The 27,102-nt window shown below is 39.6% G+C and overlaps 1 protein-coding gene across 1 annotated transcript in view; it reads left to right on the top strand.

The window, feature by feature from the left end:
* The window catches only part of TTC29 (tetratricopeptide repeat domain 29), a 137,703-nt gene extending 120,256 nt beyond the window's left edge, over positions 1-17,447 (top strand). The window contains exon 10 of the mRNA XM_049815058.1: positions 17,310-17,447. Within this exon, the coding sequence (XP_049671015.1) occupies positions 17,310-17,350 (41 nt within the window). The 3' untranslated portion in view covers positions 17,351-17,447. The remainder of the gene's footprint in view (positions 1-17,309) is intronic.
* The last annotated feature ends 9,655 nt before the right edge of the window (positions 17,448-27,102 follow it).

The raw sequence follows: 27,102 nt of genomic DNA, 5'->3' as shown, positions 1-27,102 counted from the left end.
CTTTGGCAGCCGAGACACCTCGTTGAATTTCACAGCTAAAATACAGCTTCCTCGAATCCATCCTTAGCCTGTTGTTTTCCAGTTTCAGTTGTTGCCCATCAGCTTTTGCTCCATGAGAAATAGTGAGTTTCTTACTCCTTTTCTTCATGGCATTCATGAAAATACATACATCTCTTCATATCCTACTGTCAGTCATCTTTCTATCAAGCTGAAGCTTGCAATCTCCCTGTGCATAAAAGACTGTTCTCTGCATGTGCATTAATTTGCATTTATTAACACTGAATTTTATCTGATGCTTTATTGCCCAGTCACAAAATCTTTTTGAAGTTCTTTAAAGTTTTGATTTTGATTACCCTGTGTAATTTTGTATCAGCAGTAGATTCTGTCACTTTGCTGTTCACTAACATTTTGTGTTCTTTTTTTTTTTTTAATGTTTAACTGTACAAATTCTGCCTTAGATCCCTGATGAATTTACTACTGATCTGTCTTCATACTGAAAATCAATCTGTCTATTCGTACCTTTATTTCCTACCTTTAACTAGTTATTAATCCAGAGAAGATCTCTGAAGCATTCTGGGAATCTAATCAACCAGGTAATATTCATCCAGATCCTCATGCATTCCTCAAAAGAACAATAATCTCATGAGACCTCTACAAAAGCTATCTTGATTTCTTTTCCTCATTATAAGATTTTATTTCACTTATCTATCATTATATACTTTATTAGAGTTGTAGCTAATTTCCCTAGTACGAAAGTCAGATTTTTACTGGTCCCTCGTCCCATGGAACATTCTCGTTTTTAATTAATGTCTTGTTTAGCACTTCATATTAGTCTGATATTGAGGTTGATTTAAGTAATACCTACCTTTAAACCTCTTGAGCAAATACCGCTTTCTTGCACTGTTCATATCTCAGTTTGTTCTAATCCTCCTCCAATAGTGTTTCAGTTTGGGACTGTTCCTTTCACTCTCACCTAGAAAACAAAGATGCTGATGTAGATCTCTGCTGAAGGTCTTCCTTAGTGACCGCCATCCCAAAAATACATTTTGCCTTTCTGCTGTTAACTTTTATTCCTTGAGTTCTCTTTTAACTCTTTTGTGTGTGTGTGTGTGTGTATTTTTCTAGAAACAAATTTAAAAAGAAGCATGCAGTTATGCTTTTTCCTACTATTTTATTGTAAGGAAAACAATGCAATCTGTGGAGATGTGGTACCTGATATTTGTGCTCTGTTATCTTTGTGCAGTCCTCATAAAATAAAGCAATGGATTAAGTTGTATTTTTATGCCTATACCCTGAAATCTTTCGGCTTCTCTATTTTAGAAAATTGTCTCCAGTATCTTGGCATCATGAAAATTAACATTTGTAGGTGCAGCGAGGGAGTCAAGTTGATGGTTTGGGGTTGTAGCAGTGAGCAGGTTTCTGTGTCAGTGGCAAATGAGCAGGGTACAGAGTGATTGCAAAACAGCCACGTTCTCCTGTGCTATCCAAGGGAATTTCTGACAGGCATGTCAAACTACAGAGGCCCTGATTCTGCTTTTAATTAAGAGCTATATGTTAGAGACATCCGTACCTTCCTTCTTGCATGTTGAAAAGTGCAGGGGAAGATTCCACAGTAATCAGTGTCAGAATACAACCTTATGTGGTACCTAAACTTTCAGTGACTTACTGTTTCTTCACTGTATTGTCTTATTCATTAGTCGTTTGAAAAAAAATGCTGTACTGTTCATAACCATTTCCACTCTTTCTTCCTTCATCCTTCTTTTCACATTTTTGCTGTCTTCAGGATTTTCTTCCATCTTTTCCTTGCATTTCTTTCCTCACAGGGACTTCACTCCTAGTTCTTTTCTTACAGCACTGGATAAATAATCAGAGATTAAGTTTGGCTTGATAACAAAGCATCATTATTTGAATTTAGAGATAACATCCTAACCAGTGGAAGGATGGGAGTGGAAGAAGCAGCTTACTCCTCTAGGGACATTGCTTTAAGTTGTCTGCTGACTTGGGCGAATACCACTGCATTAGATACTGATTAGTCAATGGAGGAAAAATTTGAACCTCTTTGGGGAAACAAATGGAGGGAATAGTTCAGTGAAGCTATCCTAGAAGTGTCTGGGTACCTGAGAGAAAGGGGGAGACAGAAAGAATTTGAAATGCATAAATGTAGTGAAACAATAGAAAGCATCAACACTTAAAGAAGGAAAGACTTCTATCTTCAAAGAGTTCTGCCTGGTCACCCAAAGGGGGGGGGGGGGTAGGGATTCAAAAGAAATTAAAAATTTGATTTGTGATCCTGTGTGGGTCTTTTTTTGGCTGATCTTCTGTTTGTAAAAGAGTCCTGCAAGGTTCTAGGCTTGCTAACTTGTTTTGTAAGTTTTAGAAGACATGGTGTGTGCTCTGTGGTAAGTTGTGTCGGCTTTACAAAGTTATCTTTAAAACTGGCATATTACATTTTTGCCAAATGACATTTTCTCACAAGTGTATGATGTATGCTTGAATTAAGATGTCATCATTTGTTTAAGTGTTTGAAAAAATTTAAAGAACAAAAAATGATGAAAAATTCATGTCCATTTTTCGACAGCTTAACTTTTAATCTTTTACTTTACAGTGTCCTAAGCTTGCTGGGTTTTCTATTTACTTTCTTTACATAGTCAAGACCTACATTTAAAAGAAAAATGCATAAAAGTATTTAGGTAAAAATGTCACCTTAGATTGATATTATATAACCTTTTTGTATTAAGGTCTTGTCTGCAGATGTAAGGCCTCTTTGCTTTCAAGTTAGCTAAATAGCATAATAATGCAATATTAAAAAAAAAAAAAAAAAAAAAAAAAAAAATCCGGACAGATATCCTTTTAAGCTTGCTGGTGTAAGCTCTGCATACAATGAAATACTTAGTGCATATTCCAAATCCCACTATAGATAGCAGAGTGCATTCACATACACAGATGAATAAACACCAAGTTAGAAGACCTTTTAAAGGATAATGTTGATACAAGAACAGACTTTTTTTTTATGAACTGGCTCATTGGTAGGTTTAGCTCAGGAACTAAAAGTAGTGAAGTTTTGAAGAAACCCTAAAGATAAAGCGTTAGGCACTTCTGTTAAGGTAGGACTTAATACTTCAATGAACAAGATTACATTATGTGAATGCTGCAGTTGGAATAAAAATTCAGAGGGTATCGATTCAAGCTTGGAAACTGAAAAACTGAAAAATTGAGATTCTCAGGCACTCCTTGATGCCTGATTCAGTATTTCAGTTTTGGGAGAGAAGCTTATGATTCCCTTCATAGCTCCCTTATATTCAAGATAGTTCTCTATAGTCTGTTTTAAGAATATTGAGGATCTAGTTAGTGTGCTTTTCATTTCTCTCCCCTTCTCTCTCTCTCTCTTTTTTTTTTTTTTATGTAACATCTTTAGAAGTGAGGTTCAACCATAATCTTAGTATAGTTGGGGAGAATACAAATGGAATACAAATATAGTTTTAAGATTTTGAATTCCCTTGGTGACTTGAGTGCAAGGTAAAAACCTTGACCTAACATTTTACAGAAAATATCTAGCTGTACAAAAAAAATGTTTCATTAGAATTACCAGGTTTCAGTTGCCATTAATGGAAGAATGCCATTCAGAGTATTAAAATTACAACCATTTAGTACCAATCCCCACAGTAGTTAATGAAGAGACTTGTGAAGTTTTACAAAGTCAAGATTTAGTCCAGACCTGAACCACTAATTTGGCAGTGATGCAGCTCACGTTAAGTTGTTTGTTCACCCTGACTTTCAGTGAACAGATATTTCCTTAGCAAATGTATTATATACAAAATAATTAGCATTGTCTTAATAAATTTAGTTGTCCATAAACAGATTCAGAACTCTTCAGAATAATTCTCTCACATTTCAAATTTGAGCTTCTCTCCTAAAACTACTTTTAAAACGCTAGTAGCTGTAGTCTTTATTTATTTGTAAATCCTTTGTGTGTGTGCGGCTGTGTAATTAAACTTCAGAATAAGTTATAATAAAATACTCTGTTTTGTTACAGCATTACTTAGAAGCTCCCAGGGAACTGAGTTGTAAATATTGCTCTCTGTGACATGTTTTTCCTATAAAATAGGAAAACCAATTTCGTACTAAACTTGCTTTTTCATACGATTATTAATTGTGAAGCTTTTTTGCCATTACAAACTATAATGTGAACATTAATATATCAAAAAGATGTGTATTTCAGAAGTCTATACTTTTAATATAGGTGACTTTACTTAGCGATTTCTAAACTAACAATGTCATAGAAGACCACAGAATGATTCCCCTTTCTGAATTTCACTTAGACATCTAGAATAATGAATAGTAAGAGAGACTGACCAAAATTCAGAAGTGATTTAGCTAATGCGCAAATGTGCCTCCATGGATGTAGTTGTTCTGGTCTGAATCAGGTAACATTATCAATAACATAAAGAACGTATCAAAATGGAGTATTCAGTTGTGCTTCAAATCAAATTCTCTTGGTCCGTGCAAGCCACTCGCATGTCGCTGGCATTTGGTACTGTCTGATCTGATCTTTCCCCTTCACAGCTGTACCCAGGTGTTACAAAGAACTCAATTTATACTAAATCCTTGTGGCACTTTCCAAGTAAGAGGGCTGGTGCTGGGATTGTGTTACTCTAGAAGCGCCCGCTTTTGGGGAAGATTCAAACTGTGTTAAAGTCTCACTGTTGACTTATTGTGGGTTCCATCCATCTTGTTGATGTGAGACAGCAATTTTTGGTAGTGCCAAATGGTAGTGAGTGATCTAAAGGAACAACTTTCCTGTCTGTCCTCTCTGTGTTGTTACAAGGAAATCTGACCTCACTGCCTCACAAGCCATTTTGGTTCCATGTCTTGGCTTGAAGTTATACTGTAGCAATTCTCTAAGAGTAGCTTCTAAGTAGAAATTCCTCGTAAGTAAGTCTGTGAATATGCCATCTTATGCCAATTTAAGAAGAGGTTTGGGGGAGAATAGTACTTGGCTACAAATGATGTATGCAGGATGAAGATCTTAGTGTCAGTAAAGAATAGAAGAGAATATTCCTTTTTTGAAGAGGTATTGCTTAGCTCATCTGCACTCGGGAACGAGTAAAACCGTACAGAATTAAGTACCAATAATAACGGCGTGATTGGTGTACATATCAATAAGGTGCACAAATTGGTACTTAGACTGGGATTAGTATTAGAAAACTAATCATTGTGAAAGTTATTTTATTTGCATCTTAAACAATTATATTAATGAAGAATACTACTGTTAAAACAAATGTGTAGTTAAAGTTCTTACCCAGAAGTAGAACACACAAAAAATAACACTGACTTTGTTATCTATTCTTTCAGCTACACGAACTTGCAGATCAGTTCAAAATATTTAACTTAATTATTAAAATTGAAGTCAGTGACTAGAAAGGGCATCTAGTGAAAATGTGCATTGCAGCTTACCCTAAAGGAAGAAATATTGGGCCAATGAAAGCAACCTATAGAGAATGTGAAATAACAGCCAAGTGCTGGCATTTTAGGAATGTCTGTTCATAGATGTGCAAGTTTTATTTCACATTGTCCTCACCCTTCTCAATAAGAATGACTGATAGCTTCACTTTGTGATTTCCCAGCTTTTAAGAGTCTATTTTTATTTATTTTTTATGACCAACCTTACACTTGTTAAATGTAATTTTTGCTTTATGTAACATAAAAAAGAGCACATCTGCAGTATGCTGTCCCATGAATTAACAAGAATGACTGGACATAAGACAAGAAATCCTTTAAAAACATATGTTCACATTAAATATCTGGGCTATCTCAGTAAAGGAGGTCTTATGGGGTCATTTTTGATGCAGTGCAAGTAAACCATTTCTGCTCTTCTGAAATAGTTTCTTTCAGGTTTATATTGAGCTTGTATAAAGGCACATTACATAAATAAGGGCTTAGTTTGTACATTAGTCTTCTACATCTTGGATTCTTACTAAATCCTTGTTTTTACCAACTTGATGCTTAAGAGATATTGATTTCTGCTACACATGTCTATGGTGTTTATTTTGATATGTCTGGGATTAAAAACAAAATTAACACGCATAATCAATTTTCTTAGAATTAAAAAGGGCACTTTGGTACCTTTGGTTACGTTCTTCTGAAGAAAAAGGAGAATAAAAGAGATGTGATAATAAAGGGATCGATTTATTCAATCACTGGGTATAAAAACATTAGCCCTGGGAAAGAGCCTTCCTCTAAGAGCTTTAGCTGCCCAGTTTCACTTGTGTGGCACAAAATAATTTGCATTTTTAGAGAAATTTCATGTCTTCTGTGAGCTCTAGTGAAACATGAATAAATTGCTTGCTTTTCCTCTTTTTCTGATTTTATAAAGCTGAATCCATTAAGGGCTGAGTCAAACTGTAATGAAAGAAAGGCAACAACTGAGATGATGGAAACCCCGGATTAGATTTCTTAGTAGTCCATGCTCAGCTGTCATGGCCTACGTGTCAAGTTAGTGCTCTTTGGGGAGGCCCGAAAGTACATGTGAATATTTTTTTTAACTGCTGTGTTACAACAGGTCTCTAAAGCAGCTAGGAATTAAACAGAGAAGCAAAGATTAAGAATTAAATAGAGCCACAGCAAGCAGTTCACCAGAGAGATTTGCAGTCAGGCGAGTGAACCTTTCCAAGCCAGTTAGCCCGCTGCCATCTGCCTGACAGGCTTGCCCGTGACCCACCGTGCTCTCTTTGTGAACACCGAGTTTATGTGATCGCGGAAGATGCGTGCGAAGGATACGGTTGCTCACCGCAAGCCAACGCTCAGCTCAAATAAAGCCTCTGCAAAAGGTTGGCCTTTTTATTCTTTCGTATTACAAATATTCTTCTGAGCTGGTTCATAATGCAGTAGGTACGATCTAAACAGAACCCAGAAGAAGCCAAAGTACAGTTTCTAGTTTTATGCCTAATAAATGAATTTGCACACTAGGATCAAACTAAGGCTCTGCTGTGGGAAGAAGGGCGGTCTTTGAGATTTGTGCCTGTGAAATATCCCTTCTGATAAAACAAGGCTTTGCCTGAAGACTCTTAAAACTCCAAGCAGGGGTGTCGTATTACAATTTATAGCAAGAAATTTTGACTATTATACCTTGTGAGCTCTGTGATGAGGCTCAAACATGATTTGGTCAGAACGTGCAGATTCCAGCACAGATTTTAAGGGGAAAGCTGCACATCTATTGTTTCTGTTGGGAAGGCTTGCTTTCCTGTCAAAGCACCAAATGTTCATCTGAGTACAGTGTGGTGTTAAATTATCAAATTACTGTTAGCCAGAGTCTTCTCCCTAATGCTTGGAATTTATCCAGCTTCCAAAGATACTCTCAGTTCCTCCCATGAAGGGGTGATGGCACAGTCAAGGGGTCCCCAGGTCTGTAGCAGATTCAGATAGCTGAAATCATCCTAAATTCCACATTCACTTTGTGAATTTGGGGAAATTATGATATTTTCAAACCTATGTTAGTTTCAGAACAGGTTTCCTGGATTGTGAGAACAGTTTGGAAAAAAAAAAAAAAAAAGAGCCAGAATCCCTCTCAGATTTATGCCCTGGGGAAAAATTCTTTCCTATTTCTCAGCTGGTGACTTTGCATGATTTACCACATCTTAGGAAGGCATTTCAAACTGGCAGCAGCTGTAACTGAAACCATGCCTGCCCCCACTTCCACTGATGCCTTTGTGAGGGACAGGACTGAGAGTGAAACCGTCCCTTAACAGTCTAACCTAGGGCGGCAACACAGAAATAGCGCTGGTCCCCTTTCTCCCCTTGCGTCATGGTTTGGGGAAAGGTCGAAAAGAAACCAGATCACCCATCGCTGCTCTCCTTCCCTCAGGCCTAGAAGTCCATGCCTCCCTTCAGCCTCAGTAAGTCTCTGCCACACTGAGAGTATCTGGTGGTGGTTCCCATCTCAGCCTTGTCACTGCCGTCGAGGAGTGGAGTGGTGGGGTGACGTCTTTTACTTTATGAAGGCATTTGTTTGCCTGGTGGACGTTTCTAAGCTCTGCTGTTCCTAGAGCAAAACAGTGTGATTGGTGTGGCATAATTCAAGGTGAATCGAAAATTACTGAGGTCAAATGTTTTCTAAAAAGACCTGTTTTGAAGCAGTTTGGCAAAGCTGACATAACCATGCTGACTTTAGTGAAGCTGCATTGGTTCCATCACTTGAGGATTGGGCCCAGACTAGCCAGAGCATTTATTTTTAAATTCTAGCTTCTACTGGCATGTTCTTAAAGATCTCTGTAGTTCTGTAACTTTCTAAAGTAGCTTACAAGTCTTATGCTGACTGCAAATAAAACAGAAAATCCATTTCCACTTTTCAGTGTAATCTTTTTTTCATGCGAATCTATTTCTCATCAAAAGAAGGGGATGACTGGCCTGAAAGCTGGAGTTCTCTACTTATCTCAAAAGACAGAAGTAGTGGCCTTTCAAGTTATCCCATGTTGTCTGACAGAACATGGCCATAAATCCAAAAACTACGAGGGAGAAACCCAACACTCAGTGTTGCTTTGACCAAGAAAAGTATTGTTCCCAGTGCCTGGTGAAGAGAAGTAGGTCTGATCTCACTCTGTTGGTAAAATCAGCAAGGCAAACTAAGACAAAGAAGCTTCTCCAAAGCGTCCATGGGAGAGGTGTCTCACTTAGCATTAAAAGCATGTCACCACATGTGAATGCAAGGACGTTTAATTTCAGCAGCTGGTTTTTTGTTGTTTGTTTGGTTGGGATTTTTTAAGAGAGAAGTAGGAGCACTTTGCGTCAATCTTAGAGGAGGACTTTAGCTGCTACAGAGAATTATATTCTCCCCAGAAAACCTCAGTCACAAGAAAACTGGTAGTTCCACAAGGGATTCTATATCTTCTTTTTAGAGAACATAATCTTCCAGATGCTTCTCCTACATCTCCTTAGCAAGAGAGGGTGCACTCATGCCTAAGATGCATTAGAAGATGTAAAACTAAAGTCAGATAAGGAGAAAAAAAAATATCTCTGGCATCCTTTTTTTTGTAGCAGATGCATTGCTGGATTTTCTCTGCTTCACTGGCTTCAGTTTCTGTACCCAGAAGATACCTTTGGCTAAGCTCTTGGAAGACAGTTTCCCAGGAAAAAAAACCCTGCTTTCTAGTGGCCTCAGACGATAAACAGTTTGTGAGCCACCAGGCAGAGCAGTCACTGGAGATGGTGAAATAAGGAGGTGTCAACCATGAAGAAGTACTCTTACGTATAATTATAGAAGAGTAGGTAAGCCTTTAGAGGCCAGAAAACAGCAGAGCCAAACCAGAACATAAAGAATGAGATCGGCAGAATGAGAAACTCTCAACAAAATTACATAGACCACTCATGTCAAAACACAGAGAGAAAAGCAGAAAGAACTAAAATCAGAGATACCTCTAATCAGAGCAGTGTGATACTGTATTTGAACCTCGGTATGCTAATGGCATATAATTAAGCGAGAGGAAGTGTACAAGTAATCTGAGCTTTCCAGCTTTCCTTCCCTTTAGGACACCTTTGAGAGATCTGAATTTCAGAGAAAGGGGTGCCAAGCACTCTCTGACAGCCAGATCCTTTGAAGACACATCAAGCTGCATAGTCAGAAATACATACCACACCCTACCAGTGATTTATATACTGAGCTCCTCTGTTCAGTGACATATTTTGCTCAATGGATAGAAGGTGGTGTTTACAAAATGTGGTTATGAACTGTCCTGCTATGCTGTCTTGCAGTTTTTAGTGGGACCTTTATAACAAGTACTTAACAGTTTAATCCAGTATGTCTATATGAGTAAAGGGTAAGGTATTTATGTGTAGCCATGCAAGAAAGTTGCATAGTAAGTGCATAAAGTAGGCTCTCAGGCAGAGTATTTAAAAGTTCTACAGGACAAGGACTGTAGTGATCTGGGGGAAGACAGCAAGAATTTTTCAGTGTTCTGACTTGGGCATGAATTGGGCTTGGAATCATCGCTATGCTTGAAATCTGTGTTTTCACATCAACTGTATCATAATTATTTACTCAGCACCTGATATACCTTTCTTTGCTTTAAAATGAATGTAGCAATGATAATTCTGCACACAAATTGGGAACAAATGTGCTGCTTCTGGTATGATCGTTATGTTGTCTGAAACATCAGTCTGCTACTGCTTCATTACCCTTTGCAATGAGATTAGATTTCATTCATAACTCTAGAGAGGTGTGTTAAAAACTTCTGTGCATATATCATTAAGATATACATCTTTTTGTAAAAGGCTATAGGAATATCTTTTAAAAATGCTGGCAAAAGTTCTCCGGGACTATAAAATACCCGTTCTGTGCGCGAGATAAGGATTTCCATTCATAAGGATTTCTAAGTAGCTTTGGGGCTCAATCCTTAGTGGTGGCTCATCGTTGTCAGCAGAGGTAGAGCTAGTGGAAGTGGTTTTATAGTGCCTGTATGTTCTCTCCTCACCGACTCAGCGTGGCCAAGGGCGAGTTTGGCTTCTACCACGAGAGAGAGCAGCCCCCCCTTTGCTCAGAACTTTGCTTTCTCGGGAAGTTCCCCTGAGGCTTGTCCTGTCTTTAGGAAAGAGCAAGTAGGTTCCAGTTGTGATCTTTATTCTGCATCGGGGGGGACGGGGATGGGGTGGTGGGGGTGTGAAGGAAAAGAAACCCTTCTCCGGGCCTTCTGGGAATTCTCCTTTGCCCTGTGGAAACCTTGATGAACCAGCTGGGCAGGCACCCAGCCTGCTTTGTGTTGCTGGAAAACTTTGTCTTCCACTGAGAAAGTTTTGAAATACTGAATGGGAAATACTGTTTCTTTAATTTCTCCCTACCTTGGGTTGGAGTAGAGCCAGAGACGAGATGCTGTATTGAAACTTTAAACTAATAGTTTGGATTTCATGTAAAATTTGTTGACAGTAAAGGTAAAACTATAAACTAAAAACTGGCTGCTATTTTGTTTGGATTTCTTCATGTTTTAAGCGGTCTTCTTGATGACTGTTTTTCAAAGGTGATTTTTCTGTGTCACCAAAATTTGTGTAGAATTTTTGTGATCTCTAGCTTCAGGATACACAAAAGACACAGTGTCATATTTTGGCCTTGAGAAAATCCCTTTTTTCTACCTCCAGTCAACAATCCAACCTGACAGAGCTGTTATTTAAAGTTGATATTCAACAAATGGTTTGCGCAAAAGATGCTGCTATACTATATTTTCACAGACTAGTGTATAATTTTCACAATGAACAGAACTGAAAAATGTAAGATCAAGAGAGTTTTCCATTGTTGTACAAATGTCTGGCATGTGCCCAAACTGTGTGAGAGAGGAAGATTAACTTGTCTGGGGACTGTTGAATATAAGTAAACAATGGAAGTTATTAGGCAAGGGAAAATTCATATTCCCGTTAGGTTTTCTCATCCAAACCAGAAAATCCTTGCACCTTCCCTTACAGTGCCTTAGTCTGAGTAAGGCCCTTTAAAAGCATATGAAATAAATTCTGCTGCTCATTCATAAACTTACCCATCTGTGAAGCCTTTATTCAGAGAAACCTACCTGCTCAAATGCTTGCTGTAGTTCATTAAAGGCTCCCATTTGTACTCATAAAGACTCATTCATTGCCCTGAATAATATATACGGTATACTGAAAGAGAACCAACTCCCGCTTTTACAATCTAAATTAAACAACTTTGTCTAATAAAAGAAGCACTGTCTCATTTCTAACTAGGCCATAAGCCCTAAGGGTCTTGTATGTGTGCGTTTATTTATTTATTTTTGCCAAATTGTCCTACAAGGATCTGAAAGCTAAGTGAACCGAGCTGACTAAATTGTTTCTCTTTTTCTGCCTGCTTAGAAAGACCGAAGCAAGCATGGGCACAATTGTATTGAAGCAAATACTTGTCTATAAACTTATTCCAAAATGCAGTGGGATGATCTCCTGTCCTTTTCTCAGTCCCACCTTCTAACCTTCCTAATCTTGAGAGTTCATCTCTATTATATGTGGCTCTTACAAATGCCCGTGATTAATAACTACTGTGATTCATTAGCCCATGTTGTTGGTATTGTTTCCCCAATGGGAGCATTTGCTATCTAGGGATAGTCCATGATTACTCTTCCTTGTGGAACAGTAAGATGCTTTCAATCTAATGCACTGTCCATGTTTTAGCATAAAATAATATTAAGGCATCCACATAATGGAACCATCTGAAGATCCATTTTATTAAGCACTGAAAGAAAATGTGTGTGTGTATTTGTATGTGCAAGGGAAACATAATCAGCAAATCTTTTTCACCAGAAACATAATTTCAGTAAGCATTTTGCGTAAAGATGCAGCTGTTTTGAGGTATAGTTCTTTGGACTTGAGGCTGAAAAATTACTCTATAGCCAATATCTTACCTGGTACAATTAACTTACTCAAATTATGTACGGCCTATTCGAAGTAGGAAAAATAGGAAACAGAGGTAGGTTTATTGTATTTATTCCATTTCATGGGTATTTATTTTAAATGCAATCTACCTTCAAGTACAAAGCTGTAGTGCTCTTAAAAGATTACTGTTTCAAGTTACTTCACATACCTTAACAGAGCATGTAACCTTTTTACATTATATGATCAACTTTTTGACAGTGCAGGGCCAGCACAGCTAATGGAATAATAGCCTGCAGGGTCCAGCTAAATGATATACGAATATAATCAACCTTTGTGATGACTATTCAAAAGTAATCCCTTTAGCTTTCAACTGCAACATATATTTCAACCAGGCAAAGCCATATGAAGAAAATCTCTGCAGACTCCACTGATACAATATGGCCTTCATATCCCCACAGTGTGTTTGCTGCTCATAGTGAGTTTTAAATTTAAGGTAATGGCTACTGTATATTCATGTGAGCATAGAACAATACCTTTGATTTGTTGGAGAAATGTTACATTAGCTACCAAGGGCCCTATTCAGTAAACTTTGACACAACCCTTATATATGGTTTACTGCTTATTCTAAATGGAATATGCCTGATAAAAATGCTTTGCATGCCCAAATTGTACAAATTCATTAATCTTTATATTCATAAAATCTCCAAGTACAACTGCCTCCGTTCCAAGTGAACCTAGTCAGGATACATGGCTAAACACGTAGGCCCAATCTGCTTTTAAAAAAGCATTGCATCAATTTTCATTTATCAAGGTGGAAGAAAAGTAGGAAGATCTTCAAGTGTGGGACATGCATGTTGTTGGCAGTCATATTTTTTGCTGCATCTTTATTCCTACTCCATTACATCATTCTACAGATTATATAACTGAAGACAGCTGCATGACCTTTAAAAAGGCAAGTAATTTTTAAATTACAATAATGGGTTGTATCTCATCAGCTGCATTATGCCAACATGATAAGCTAGCATACCCTGCCAGATGATGGGGAGGGTATAAAGAATATGGTGAGATAGTCTTGCTTTCCCTCCCTCCCTTTTGTGACAAAAATGCAGTGTTGGCTAATGGCGAGTCTGAATACATGGAATTAATTGTATTAAAGGAAAATAGATGTAAGGAAAACACTGCATTGCCTTATGTTACTATTTTAGCATGTACAATGTAGTAAGAGTTCACTCACATTAAGAGCAGTTGCAAATATGGTCTTGTTTGTGTGCATGTACCTAAATACGTGTAAAAATACAACAACACTGTTGCTGTCTTTTGTTTGAGGTCGTTTATTACAGGATTTTATGCCACTTAAGCAAGTTAGCTATAGTGGAAGAGTAGGCGAGGGTATGGACTTTTCTCCTCTTTGTTTGCCATGCCACTTCTTGAGCCCGCAGAAAATTAGGGCATCCTCAGCATCCTGCAGCAGGGAGTTCCAAGTATGAGTTAGCAATGCACAAAGAACCCCTTCTTTTGTCTCCAAGCCCACCACCTGCTACTTTCAGTATATCCTGCCTCATTCTTTGATTGGAAGAGACAGTGAAAAATGGTTTCTGGGTCACCTTCTGTATGCTACTCTCATTCTTACTGTTGTCATCTCCTCAAAATATTGCCTTTCTTTATTTTCAAAGCAGTTTCAGCTCCCCAACACAATAGTCCTCTTGTGATTCTTCATCAGTTCATGGAGCTTTTCAGTGGAGTTCTTGTTTAATAAAGTCCACCAGTCTCTGAACAATGCAAAGCTTGGATTTGAATGTTTTCCCATCACATGGGCATGCAAGTTCAGGAACAGAGGTGTTGCCTGTTTCATACTCTTTATAATCTTTTGAGAGAATGGGGCCTAAAATTCCTGTCGTGTCTGGAGTTAGTGATCATTTTAGCTTCAGTCTTTGTAGGTGTGGCTTTCATTCTTTTGTATGACTTTGCATTAATTGTATTGTGTAAAGGACTAGCAGCTCTGCTCAGCTAGTTTCTCCCAGGAAAATAATGAAATAATGAGATTTTTAGAAGTGTAACGATCTTTAGATAGACACATGTAAACAGCAAGAACAGAGATGCCAATTCTAGCTGCACTGAAAATTCAACCAGACAGTTTTAATTATATTTTATCAACAGCAGTGTTAATATGTCAGGAACATCCTATTATGATTAATTATATTTACATGCTATTAATACATATTAATGTTTATCCCTGCATTTTGCACAACACGATAAGATAGAAGGAGAATGCTTGATGGTGTGATCTGTGGTGGTACATATGTATTATCATTATGAATATGAGATGCTTTTATTGTTCCCAAATAGCACAGGCCAAACAAATGCCAAGAAAACATTTATGGCTTAGTATTCCATCAGTTATCCTTGATATGCTTCATATTTGCTGGGAGGGTAGAACTGTTAATCAGACAATAATAGCTTGGCGTCCAAGTGTGAAGGCAAAAGGCCAAAAGGTGCCTGAGAAAAGCAATTTATGCTATAATTCCCCATCTGTCATGTACACATCCCCGCCATTTTTTGCATGTGTCAGTGTATGTAAGATACGTTGCTGTCAGAGACACACTTTTATGTCTATTTACTTGCAAATACACGTTATTATACATAGCTAGTCACATTTTGAGCTTAGGTCACCCACCCATCTTGCACCACTTTTTCAACAATGAGCTTCCACTGGAAAGAGCAATAACCCTGCACTGGTGTAAAGCTGGGGTGGGCCAACGTTGTTCAGAGCCCTTGTTAGCATTTCTGAACTGCGTGAGGCTCTCAGCTGCTTCACGGTGTTTGAGTTCCTAAGCCAAACTGAGAGGTTACAGACTGTGCAGCCATGAGCACACCCCCTTGTATTCAATTAGGTTTTATTAGATTTTTTTGGTTTAGACATGGTCTGCTCGTAAAGGAATTTCCATTGATGTACTTTAGGCCTGGTTCCAGAAAATGTTACCTGGAATAACTACATTGTTAAACACAGAGTAAGCCACTAACGTACATGTTGCCTTTGTACAAAATGAGTCTTGGTGTAATAACTTACGCTAATCCTCAGATATTCTTCACAGATTTACTTATCCTATTCTTACTTGCATACGACTATGGATGAAGTCCTAGTTAGCAATTATACTTAATAAAAGCCTATGATATAACGAAACATAAATTTTATTGAGTCTTGAGTAGTCCGGTAGTTTGCATCTGTTCCAATCATTGCACCAGCAGAAACACTGCTTTGAACATTATTCACCTCTACCAGAACTGGATTAATGTAATTCTTTTGGACATGAATTAAATTAGGATGCCATATAAGCACCATTGGTGTTGCTGTGACTGAAAGAGAGAGTCCAGTTTTAGGCATCACGGTGCAAAGAGATAGTGACAAATTGAGGAGGATCCAGGCAAGGATTATACAGAGGTCAGAAAACACGAGCTCCTTTCAAATATTGAAAAGACTGCTTTTGCTTAGCCTCAAAAAGAGAAGATTAGAGGAAGGAAAATAGTCTCTCAAGCTATAAGGAGTTGTTATAAAAAAGGACAGTGTTCCTTTGCTCTTCATGTCTACCAAAGGTAGAACAAGGAAAAAAATCAGCTTAATTTGCAATAAATATTTATCTTAAGTAGTAGGGAAGAAACAGAGCTATAAGATTGTGAAGCACTGGAACAGAGAGATTAGGGATGTTGTGAAATGGCCTTCATCAGAAGCCTTTGAGAATAGATTTGACAAATAGATGTCAAGGATGGACTAGATATATGTGCACTTTCTTCATTTGAGGAGGTGAACCAGATCAGTAGTTCCCAAAATAGGAAACGATCCCCCAGGGCTGGTGTGGTTGTAACTAGGCAGAGGGAGGTATGGCTGCTGGAGAGTCACTGGGAAGCGAGCAGAAAGGGCAGCTGGGAGGTGGGAGTTTGGTGCGGAGATGGAGCAAGGAAGGAACAAGGCTAGGCATCACAGATCGTGGGAGCAAAGGAAGCGTGGGGCTGCCAAAAGCTGCGGAGTGAAGCCGTCGCCTCCCAGGCACCTGCTCTTTTGATCACGTCCCAATAGGAGGACCCCGCTGAAAGGCGGCAGCCTTACTTGTCCAACCTCCTCACCCTGCTCTTGCTTTCCGCACTGCTCACTTCTTCCCCGGGATAGTCTTCTTGCTGCCTGCCATCTTTCGGTACTGTCTTTGCCATCATCTTCTCCCAAACGCATCTTTCTTGTTGGCTCCCCAGCTGGTCCCACCCTGCAAAACCAGCCTGTTGGAGAACTGCTGCACAGGAGTGCAAGAAATAAGAACAGAAATCCCTGTCAGTTCTGTATTTCTAGGATTATATCTTATGTGGCTCACCTCTGTGTTGTCTTAGATTTCCTTCTCTTGTGACTTTTTACTGTATTATGTGTTTTTCAAATAAACCTTCTAGGCTTTTTTACTATTAAGGATGTTGTAAGTCTAAAACACTAATGCCCTTTTTGGTTGTTTGTTTTTCAACAACAGAACTTAATAAAGAAACAAGTGCGTCAAAGCCCCTGTGAGCCTCTTCCAAAGACACCAGTTCTAGATCCTTCCAGGTACAGTATTTGCTCTTAGTCCATAGTCTTTATATCAATATGCTGATTTTCGCAAAATGTCGTTGGTATCAAAATTCAACCTGATTTTGACAGGCAATTGCATCACCTCTATTTTACTTTGTCCAAATAACAATATTTTTCCTGCTTATAAATGAACAAATTCACACTTACTTCAGATTTTTTACTTGTTTTTCCAGTTTCAGAATTTAATTGCCTTTGATCATGTAATTGCTTTTCGTTTACAGAAATAAGCCCTTGAGATAGAAACAAATTTATTAACCAGATGCCGAACCCAAATATAAAACATGTAGATATCAAAGTGTATATATAAACTTACAACATTTACTGGTTTTTTATTTGCTGTTTTTCATTATAGAGAATGCCTGCTTACTTACAGAGAAGCTGATAGATGTGTAATGAGTACGGGAAGACCACCGAAGAGTCATGCAACAAAGTAGGAATTTTGATAGGAATTTTGTCATTTAAATGGGAGCACAATGATGCGGTACAAATATCTGAGAGCTCTAAGTTCTTTTATGACTGAAGTGTGCCTTCAATATGTATTACATGCTTTTATCAAAAATAACTGGTGTCATTGAAATAAATACAAAAGAAAAAGCATAATATAGAATAGAAAGTTTGCATTTTGTGCCCCTAATGCTTATTGTCTTCCAAAGTGTCAAGATCCTCCTGTTAAGATATTAAACATCCTTTATACCTACTGAATGGGAATCCAAGATGCTCAATACCTTGTAAGGTCAGGCTCTAAATGCGTCTGGAGAGTTTTCTTTAAATTGCAGATTATTGTCTCTTTCAGAAAAAATAAACTACAAGCTTGGTGCCTTATTCATAGGGCTATCAGTGATTTTAGCATCTGTGCTTAACAGTTGTGGTTCAACTGTAACTTGAATAAAATAGTTCCAGCCTGGGTGGCACACTATGGTGCAATTTTGTTCTAATCTATAACACAGGTTGGACCCAAAACACAAGTAAGTTTGTTTAAAATCTAGTTGAGCACACTCATGAAGCTGTGGAAAGCCTGTACAATCAAAGCTTTTGAAATGCCATTGACAGTCTCAAGTGCAACATCAATCTATAGGCACAGCTGAAACAACTATATTTAACAATGAAAGTGCATCTTGTAGAATACCTGTATGTCACATTTTCAAAATTGATCCCAAAATTCCCCTTTTAGCAAAGCCTGTATTCATTCACACAATCAGGTAAACTAAAATTCTGCCTAGATTCTTGTTGGGAAATAATCTGAAGCACTGATTTTGGAGTGTGTGTGGAGAATTGTCTCCCATTTTGAGCTGATGAAATTCTTGACAGTGCTTTCCTCACATGACCGACCCACAGAAGTCTGACTCCTGTGGTCTTCACTGTCCTCAGAGGGCATTTTCCAGCTACCATCACTGTTGGCCCAAAGAGATAGAGGACAGAAGATGGTGGTTATCACTTTGCAAAACATATGTAAAAGCAGGATTTGGAAACTTTGAATTTTATTTAGGAAAATTCATGCGAACTTTCCTAATTTCATGTATTAGAAAACCTGTTCTTTCAAGCTATGCTTTTCAAAAAAAGCTTTATGAATCCCAATGGTCAACCATTTCTTTCTTTAAACAGAGGTTTCCAGATTCGGAGTTTAAAGCAAGGTCCATTAGACCTGTAATCAGTTTTTATGACAGTCTGCGAAAGCAATAGCTTTTGCCACAGTAATAACTCAATGCACTGGTTTTCTTCAGGATTGCAATTTAAGTTACTGGTTGACATGTGACAATAGGATTTCTCCCTGTTAAGGTATGATAAAAATTTATCATTATTATTATCATTAACTTGCTCCTATTAGACCATTTTTGATCAAGATGCTGTGTACATGCAATGTAAATACAAATACCTCAATAATTTTCTTTTACTGAGAGGTCTGTATCATCTGAACACCAAGCTTATTGCAGCAATGTTCATTTAGAATGTTTTTACAAGGCTGAAAAGTTGTGTCGGCATGTTCCTACATGCAATTATGCACATAAGCGTACAAATCTCTTTACTGAGTGTTAAAAAGAGGCAAACATTTTATGAAAACCAGGAAGAGAAACAGGACCATGATTTAAATATAAATAATAACAGTATCCAGTTTACCCCTTGTATTTTAATGTTATTGATATGAAATAAGAAAAACATTATAACAGCAGCACAATTTCACAAATAATATCTGAAAATCACATTAATCTGCAAACTCTCCTAATCTTGATAAGTATAGCAGGACTGCTTGTAAGAGATTGCTTTTTTTAGATATTTGGAATTTCTTTTATCAGAATATTGTTGAAAGAAATGGCATATTTTAATTTACCCTTCATAGTAAAAAAAAAATAAAAATAAAATAACATAAACTAAGCAGACTTTCTAGAAAAGACAATTTTTCAAGGACAAGTTTCTAAATACTTAAGGGTTTTGAACCTCGCGTACATTTCTGCAGTAACTGAACATTCTGTGTACGTGTCCCAAAAGTTATTATGCAGTTACATTAAATAGCGTTCATGATCATCACTATTTTTTGCCAATCTGCGCTCATTACTAAGTGATAACTTTTGTATGCTTGTGAAAAAATGGCCACAAATGAATCCTCTAGAGCATTAACTCTCCCATACTTCTAACGATACTTTTTAGTCCGAAAGCTTTTAATAAAAATAAGGGGACTTTTATCATCCTATAATAACGTAAATGCAAGTTGTGTTCTTCAGGGTCAGGAAGCTTCAGGAGAAAATTATCTTTATTGAGCTAAATGTACCTGCTTCCCATCCCAGTAACGATTGGTCTGATGAGTAACTATCTGTCTGGCAGAATGCAGGCGTTGTTCTGCTCCTTGCAGACTTTTTCAGCGGGAAAACGAAGGCTCTGCTTTCCCCTTCAAATTAATGGGGCAAGGAGGTTGGGCAGAAGGTTGTTCCATACGTTGTACTTTGAACAGGATCCTGGAATAAACCTCTCAGCTGTCAGCAGCAGTCAGAGTTCCACGGGTCACGGGCAGCCCTCGGTGAAATGCCTCGCACGGTCCAGCTGAAAGCACAGTGCTCACTGGTACTTGGCTGCAGTAGCAACTCGGTATTTCTTTAGGAGAAAAATCACCACTTACTGAATTACCAGCATTTCTTCCAACATCACTATTCTTTGGCGATCTTTTGCCAGACATAGTCCTGCTCATCAGATCTCCTGAGATCAGAGCTCAAATTAGTATAATGGAACTTCTGTACTTTGTCGCTTTACGTGAGAGATGTGCTCTAATTTCTTTAAGGAGCTCCTCACATGGAATAGAATTATTCTCCCCTCTGCCTGGTTCATTACCATTGTAATCCTTCCTGCAAGTTTTTTCCGGAAAGCCTCTAATCCCCTGACCCTTAAGACTTTGCAATCAGAAAGGAGGACTCATGAGAGAGTATGAATTGCAGTTGCAAGTTTTTCTGTGCTCTGAGAAATTATAGGCATGGTTGACTTTAATGAAGTTAGGAAAGCTGGTAAATCACTTTAGCCTACAATGCCAGTTGTCTGTTTCAAAAAAAAGAACTCGTCAAACATATTATAGCAGATGAATCTCCGAATAGTTCTGAAGTGTAATATTGATATCTCTAAAATCTACATCTTGTGGGTGCCTAAGGTATGCGAGACTGGCAAGTAAGACCGCTTTTTGAATAGTGTTTTAGCAGGTTTCACTGTGGATGTATCAGATGGTATTGACTAACAATACATAACAGAGGGAAAGGTTGTACCTCTGAAAGGATCCTGTTTATAATTATGAAAAGCATGTTTTCTGACCATTAATAGGGTATATCTTGTTAATTATGATGATATATAAGGTATTTCACCTGTGAAGCCATTTAGAAAATTAATGTTTGAGTCACATAAAGGTCATTGCCATTCTGGAAGGAATCCATTCATCTCGTAATAGGCCATCCGAACATAGACTAAGAAATACACTATATATAATTACCTAGAAATAGATGGACTAAATAAGATCAATGATAGATATTACTAAAGCCACACTTCAGTTTCCTGCTAGGAAAAAGAGGGTGTAACCGGAAGAAACAATAATATACATGTAAAAATGCAAGAAATAGGTTAAAGCCTTAAGTAGTTATGTGAGATTCAGCTATTACACGAGGTGAGAACTCATCAGCCTTCAGAATTGGTGTACATCAAGGACTTTGTCCTGAGATTCAGTCAGGTATTTCTGAAGACAGCTCCTACAAAGAAAAGAATGAGGACGATTTTTTTTTTTTTTTCCAAAACTGTCTTGTTCGACAGCATAACTTCGTAGTATCTCTATATTTGCCACACTTATGCTTACAAGTAGATAGAATGTATGTGCTGTCTTTGAAGATAAACAAATAAATACCTTAATGAATATTTCCACGTGTGAGTCGTCTTTTAACACAGACGTATCACTGAAGAGTGATGCTGAGCACGAAGGAGCCCAGCAACTATGATGGTAAAGCACATTGCCAGGAGTTTAACCGTAGGAGATAAACTTCTCTTCCTAAACTTTTAAGGTTTGGGTTTTAAAACTACAGAACAAAACTCCAGAATGGCTGTTGGTCAAGTGAGCTCTCAAGCCCATTGAGCAGAGGAGGAGAAAGAGAAAAAGGTGCACGTGTGCCTTGAACGGAAAGCTTGCTGCTTAATCCTAGCTGATCCGTGGGCTGGACAAGGTGAGTCCCACATTCATACCCACTTGCTGCAATGCCGACTTGGAGGAATTAGTCTCAACAGGTGAGAAAGCAATTTAGTACCTAAAATCCCCAGTCCCTGTCCCTGCTGGATAAGTAGGTTTGTTTCACTGAGGTTAACAATGAAGTTACCTGCTTGTTTCATTACCACACGAAAGGCAGACAACTTTGCAACAAGAGCAGCTTTCGAGCACGGCTAACGCGGGTGAGATGTGAGGTGCTGGTGATGGCCCTACGTGAAGTCCCTGGGGGCTGAGGGTGTGCAGCCCCAGAAGAATTGCTCAGCTCCTTGTAGGACCACTGGGCAGGTCGGGGGGGGGGGGGGGGGGGGGGGGCGGGAGGGAGTCTCAAGTTGTCCCAGCAGCTTCCCCATTCTCCAGCTCAGTTCTGCAGCTTGGCCACCTGCTATATGGGTAGACAGAAAACCGGGGGACAGCAGATTTTCGGTTAGCACATGAAAGATCCAGGGGCTGGGAGCTTGAGCATCCAAGGGGGAGCAGCTGGGAGCGGCAATAGCTCCTGGCTCCCACTCAGCTCTGAACCCAGCTAGGACTGGGAATCTCCTACCCCAGACAGACTGATGAGAGGTAAGCCTTGTCTCTGGGAGGCAGCTTCCTTCAACACCAGCTTTTGTAACTGGCACATTTAGCCCCCAGTTTGGGACATACATATCCATATACAGAGGTATGTCACCTTTGAAAGGTTGCTACCTCCTCCACTGAGCTATTCTATCCCTGACAACATTGCTCTCTGGTTTTCCTGAGCTCTTTTCAGAAAACCTTGCCCCATCTGGCCACAAGTTCACCATTTATAATTGAAGTGGCTTGAATCTGGACTTAACCACAGCAGTGCCTCTAAAAAAGTCTTCAGCGAGCCCTCCCTGAAGCATGGTGGTCACTGTTATTTTCTCCTGTTTTCTTTCATAAGAGTTGTCTGCCTCCCGGCTCCTTAGCATCGGTTGGCTGAGAAAATTAGACACTCTCCCCTTCCACGTGAGTACCAGGAAATCAGTTTCCCTGGCATTGCTGTCTGCTTTCTGGGCAGACCGGGCTCACGCCAGGCTCACAGAACAGATTAAAACAAAATTTATTTATGATAAGGGAAGTTCAGGATTACCTGGCTTCTGTCTCCAGGCCCCACTCTCTCACAGCAGCCCCTTTAACTTCTACATTCTGAATTGCAATGAGCTTTCATGTCTGCTGAGCCCTGATACTCTCCGAGGAGCTCTGTGATATTAGAATATTTTGATGAATTAGAGCCTTTGCTTATACTTCACCTCTCCAAGCCTCTGTTGTGGGAGAGCAATATCACCGATGCATTCACATTTTGCAGTGCATTTGGCAGAAATGGCTAAACAACTGCTTGAGATGGGGACAGTTAAGCAGAAAGGGGCGAGGATTTATGGCACTTTGAATTCTTCCTGTCACGCTGAAATCCAGCACTAGCAGACACTGTTCCCGGGGGGGGGCAGGGAGGGGTGCATCTGGCCTCGCCAGCAACAACGGAGTAGATCATGTGCGGAGAGCCAGCGGTGAGCGGACGCCCGCGCAGGCTTGTAAAATGTAACTGCTCCTGTGCTGGTCGTATCAAGGCTCTAATGGCAGTCAGCAGCTCCATTATGTGGCAAATGCTTTTTTTTTTTTTTTTTAAATGACGGCTGTAGGTCAGCCAAGTGGCTGTGTACGTACCATGCCACCGGAGCTTGGGGCTCTACAAAAGGAATACAATCAGTGTTGGCACTGCTTACACTGAATAACTAGGGGGGCAACACCACAAACAAGTCCTAGTGATGTGCCTGTAGGGGAAGTTCTCACGAGCCAGACAGTTGACAACCCTTGCGTGAAACCAGCCTGGACCAAGCCAGCTCCGTCTCCTGAAACACAAACTTGCAGGCCGGCAAAGGTGACTCTGGCAGGGGCAGGAAAGATGTCAAGGATCAGAGTGAATATTTTAAGTGCAGTAGGAGCCAGTAAGACTGTAAGACTAGACACCATCTTTGTGATAACTCATGCGTACCAGGCTTGGCACAGTAGTTGGGGACCGGGAGTGCTGTGCTGGCACAGGCTGTGCGCATGCACACGCGCCAAACCGCCTCGGAGCAGGCGATGTTCAATCAGTGTTGCTGGTTGAGGTCACTCGTGTAAGTCTTGTTCTACTTTTTTTTTTTCCTCCTTCTTCCCGATTAGAAAACCTGCCTAGAAAATTACTTTCTGAGACCATCCATGCCAGAAAACTCGGTAGTTTATGCAAAGTAAATAAAACCCAGGCTGTGAAGGTGAGCGAAGTAAAAGAATAAAAAAAACTAAACTAGTATATTTGCAAAAAGTATGCTTGCCTTTCTCACCCCCTCTGTTTCTCCCAGATCCCACATCCCACTGTAGGGAGCTGCGGTATTTCCATCACTGAGACAATGCACTTTCCCTTGAAAGCTGCTGGGTTTAATCTCACCATCAGATGGTGTGATTCATTTCTGCGGTCCCTGTTGTACATTTCTTAATATCAGACACGAGTGAAATATCTTCAGGACTGTGAGTGAGAGTGGCGTTAACTATTTTTTCAAAGGAAAAAGATGCTGGAAATATACAGTGGTCTTCATCAGCTGAAAGAGCCTGCGAAACCAAGGCCAGATTCCTGGGCCGCACATGATAAGCCTGTCACGGTATCAACTAAGCCAGAAAGAGGCTTTCACACCTCTAAAATAGAGCCAGTTCGCTTCAGCCAAATCCCCGGCGTAGTTCAGAGCATTTGGCCCAGCGTGCAGCTGCCTGGAGGTGGCCACATCTGGTGAATAACAGCTACACCCCACAGAGAAGAGGACCCACGCCAGCTACAAGGCTGTGCGGCATGAATTCATCCTTCACAACATAGCAAAGCTTTCCTCTGCCTTTTGTAGTGCTACAGTGGCTTCGCCAAGCTCTATGAATGGACAAAAAGTTTCGTGTAGTAGTTCAGGTTTTCTCTCATCTTCTGTGAGACTAGCACGTGTACACAGTCTGCTTTAAATACGGTCATCATAAGTGTCGTCTCAAAGCATTGTATAGGTCAAGAAGTCCTCCTGAGATCTGTGTTCAATGAAGACAGGCTGAAGCCCTTTTACTTTTTCCTCTGGTTTCTGAGACTTTGAAGTTTGTTCAGAGCGTATGCTAAAGCTCTTTGCTGCAACAGCTTTCCTGTAATGGAAGCTGCAATTCTCAGGTCATCTCTTGACTTCTGAGGCAAAGGCTTCAAAGCCTTCCCAGATATTGCAAGCAGAAGTAAAAATCTGCATGTGGTGGCCCTGAATTATGTGTCTTCCCACCTTTGCTTCCTGATGATTGTACTCAGGTGTTTTGAATTTCTACCTGTAAATCATCTTCAACACCTTTGAAACACAAGTGTTCATAATGGTGCTATGAGCTGAAAAGGTTTATTTCATAGTTTAAAGTGGTCCTGCCATCCTTAGCTGTCCTTTTGCACCCCTGCATAATGATCACCCATTTGGGGGGAAAGTACTTTCCGTGATTTTGTCTGTTTTGCCATGATTGATTCCTTGGTTAGGAGCGCGATCCTCTTTTCTCACCTTTTTCCACATGCAGCATTGCAGCATTACAAAAAAAAAAAAAAAAAAAAAATCTGTTGATGAGGTAGGTGGATATTTACACCAGAACTAAGTCAGAATCTCACTCCCCAGCAGAAAGGCTTTGGGTTGAACCCAAAGACAAATTACAGTAAAACTGAGATGTTGAGCCTGCTGTATTCCTTTCCCATTTGCGCTTTCTTCCCCATTTTTCCTTGTACTCATTTGTTTCCTTCTTCCCCTTCGTTCAAAGTCTCCTCTCTGTCTTCACAATTTTGTTTAACATTGGGTTCTGCAGAAGCTCATTCACCTCACTTCACCTGCCAAAAAGTTGGCACGTGCAGTTTCTTCTTTACGAGGAGCCACTGCCTCTTTTCTCTGATTGTCTGAAACCTCTTACTAACCAGAGGTAAGTCATGTCTCCAAAATGATCGTATGGTTGTTTACATCCCTAGGAAAAATGAAACCGTGCTGTACTGCTGAAAAGTGAGTAAACTCATTGGCTTTGTGCATATGAAAAGTGGGTGAGTTCAGTTTATCTGTGTTCATACTTGAATTCACAACTGTTTTCCCTAGTTTTCAGGTGTCAGCACCCTTCAAGAGAGATAGCAGGATTTGCTCTGTATTACTATAGCCTGGGATTTTGGTCCGTCTGCTTCGTAGCCTTCCTTCATTGTTAACCTTGTATGCCTGCCGAATGAAGGCTTGATACAGATGAGAAGTAAAGACGATGAGCTATTTCTAATTAAACTTTGCTGCGAACAGCTGATTTGTAAAAGTTACGTTACGCCCTCAAGAAAAACAAAGGTACATAAGCCTAGGATATCACTGATCTCTGTACACCAACCTGCTGCTAAATGCCTTCCAAACTCTGCCCTTCGGAAACTCGGACCTTCATCTTCAGGCCTGGCTGTGGGGCACGCTAGCAGATCTGTGTATCAGAGCAACCCAATCAGTTGTAAACCGGTAGTGCTTTTACCCAGTATCATCCACAACTGCCTCCCCATTAATTCTCTCAGCCTGGAAGCACCCTGATGTCTCCTTAATAGGGGTTAGCATTATTTATAGCAATTTACAGGTGTGCTGCTAAAAGACAGAACTGTAAATCACCTCAAATGTTGTCCCATGATGAAGTGCCTCTACATTATTTAACAAATTGTCCCAACATGACTGAGCGATGTACAATGGAAAAACTTGCCACAGAAATGTAATATTGAAAAGGCCACAATACTACGTATTTGGTTTAGATTTGTAATTGCAATTGATATTCTTCTGGCACTTTGGTACTCCAGGAGTATTTTCAGCTTCAGAAAAGTGGAGTACTTCTAACCTGGGGGTGTCAGCGGGGCAATGCAATGACTAAAACGTGACATTGTTATACAGGTGGCATTGCAGAGGTATTTGGCACAAAAAAGACCAGGCTGCATGTGCACATTTTAGTTACAGTTTACTGCCTAGAGTGTAAGGTAGCAGCAATGTTGTTTTACCGTTTATGACAGTGGTTCTGCCTCAGTAGAAAGAAGATTGAGGTGTGATGAAATGCCAGCCAGAAGTGCCTACAGATACCTCAACATAAAGAACTACACATGTTCTGAGATGTTGGTGTATCGTATCTGGCTTTAATCTGAGCACAGTTCTCTCCCGCATCGAGGAAAGGCTTGTAAATTTGAAATGAGAGGAAAGCGTCCTCTTCCTAGAAAGTCTGGACTGAAAATGAACCACATTAATTGTTATATCGGGCCTTTCTCTTGTAATTGCAGGTGGGTTTCCTCTTTCAGATGTGCAGGGTACCATTATGTGGTAAACAGCTTCTGGTTTTAATTTACTTAACCAAGGACAGTTTAAAAATTGTCATGCCTAAATCACACCCGGTCGAGATCTTACTGGGTGAG

The sequence above is a fragment of the Accipiter gentilis genome, chromosome 12, assembly GCF_929443795.1.
Source record: "Accipiter gentilis chromosome 12, bAccGen1.1, whole genome shotgun sequence".
NCBI lineage: Eukaryota > Metazoa > Chordata > Aves > Accipitriformes > Accipitridae > Astur > Astur gentilis.
This window is presented reverse-complemented; position numbering and strand designations above follow the sequence as displayed.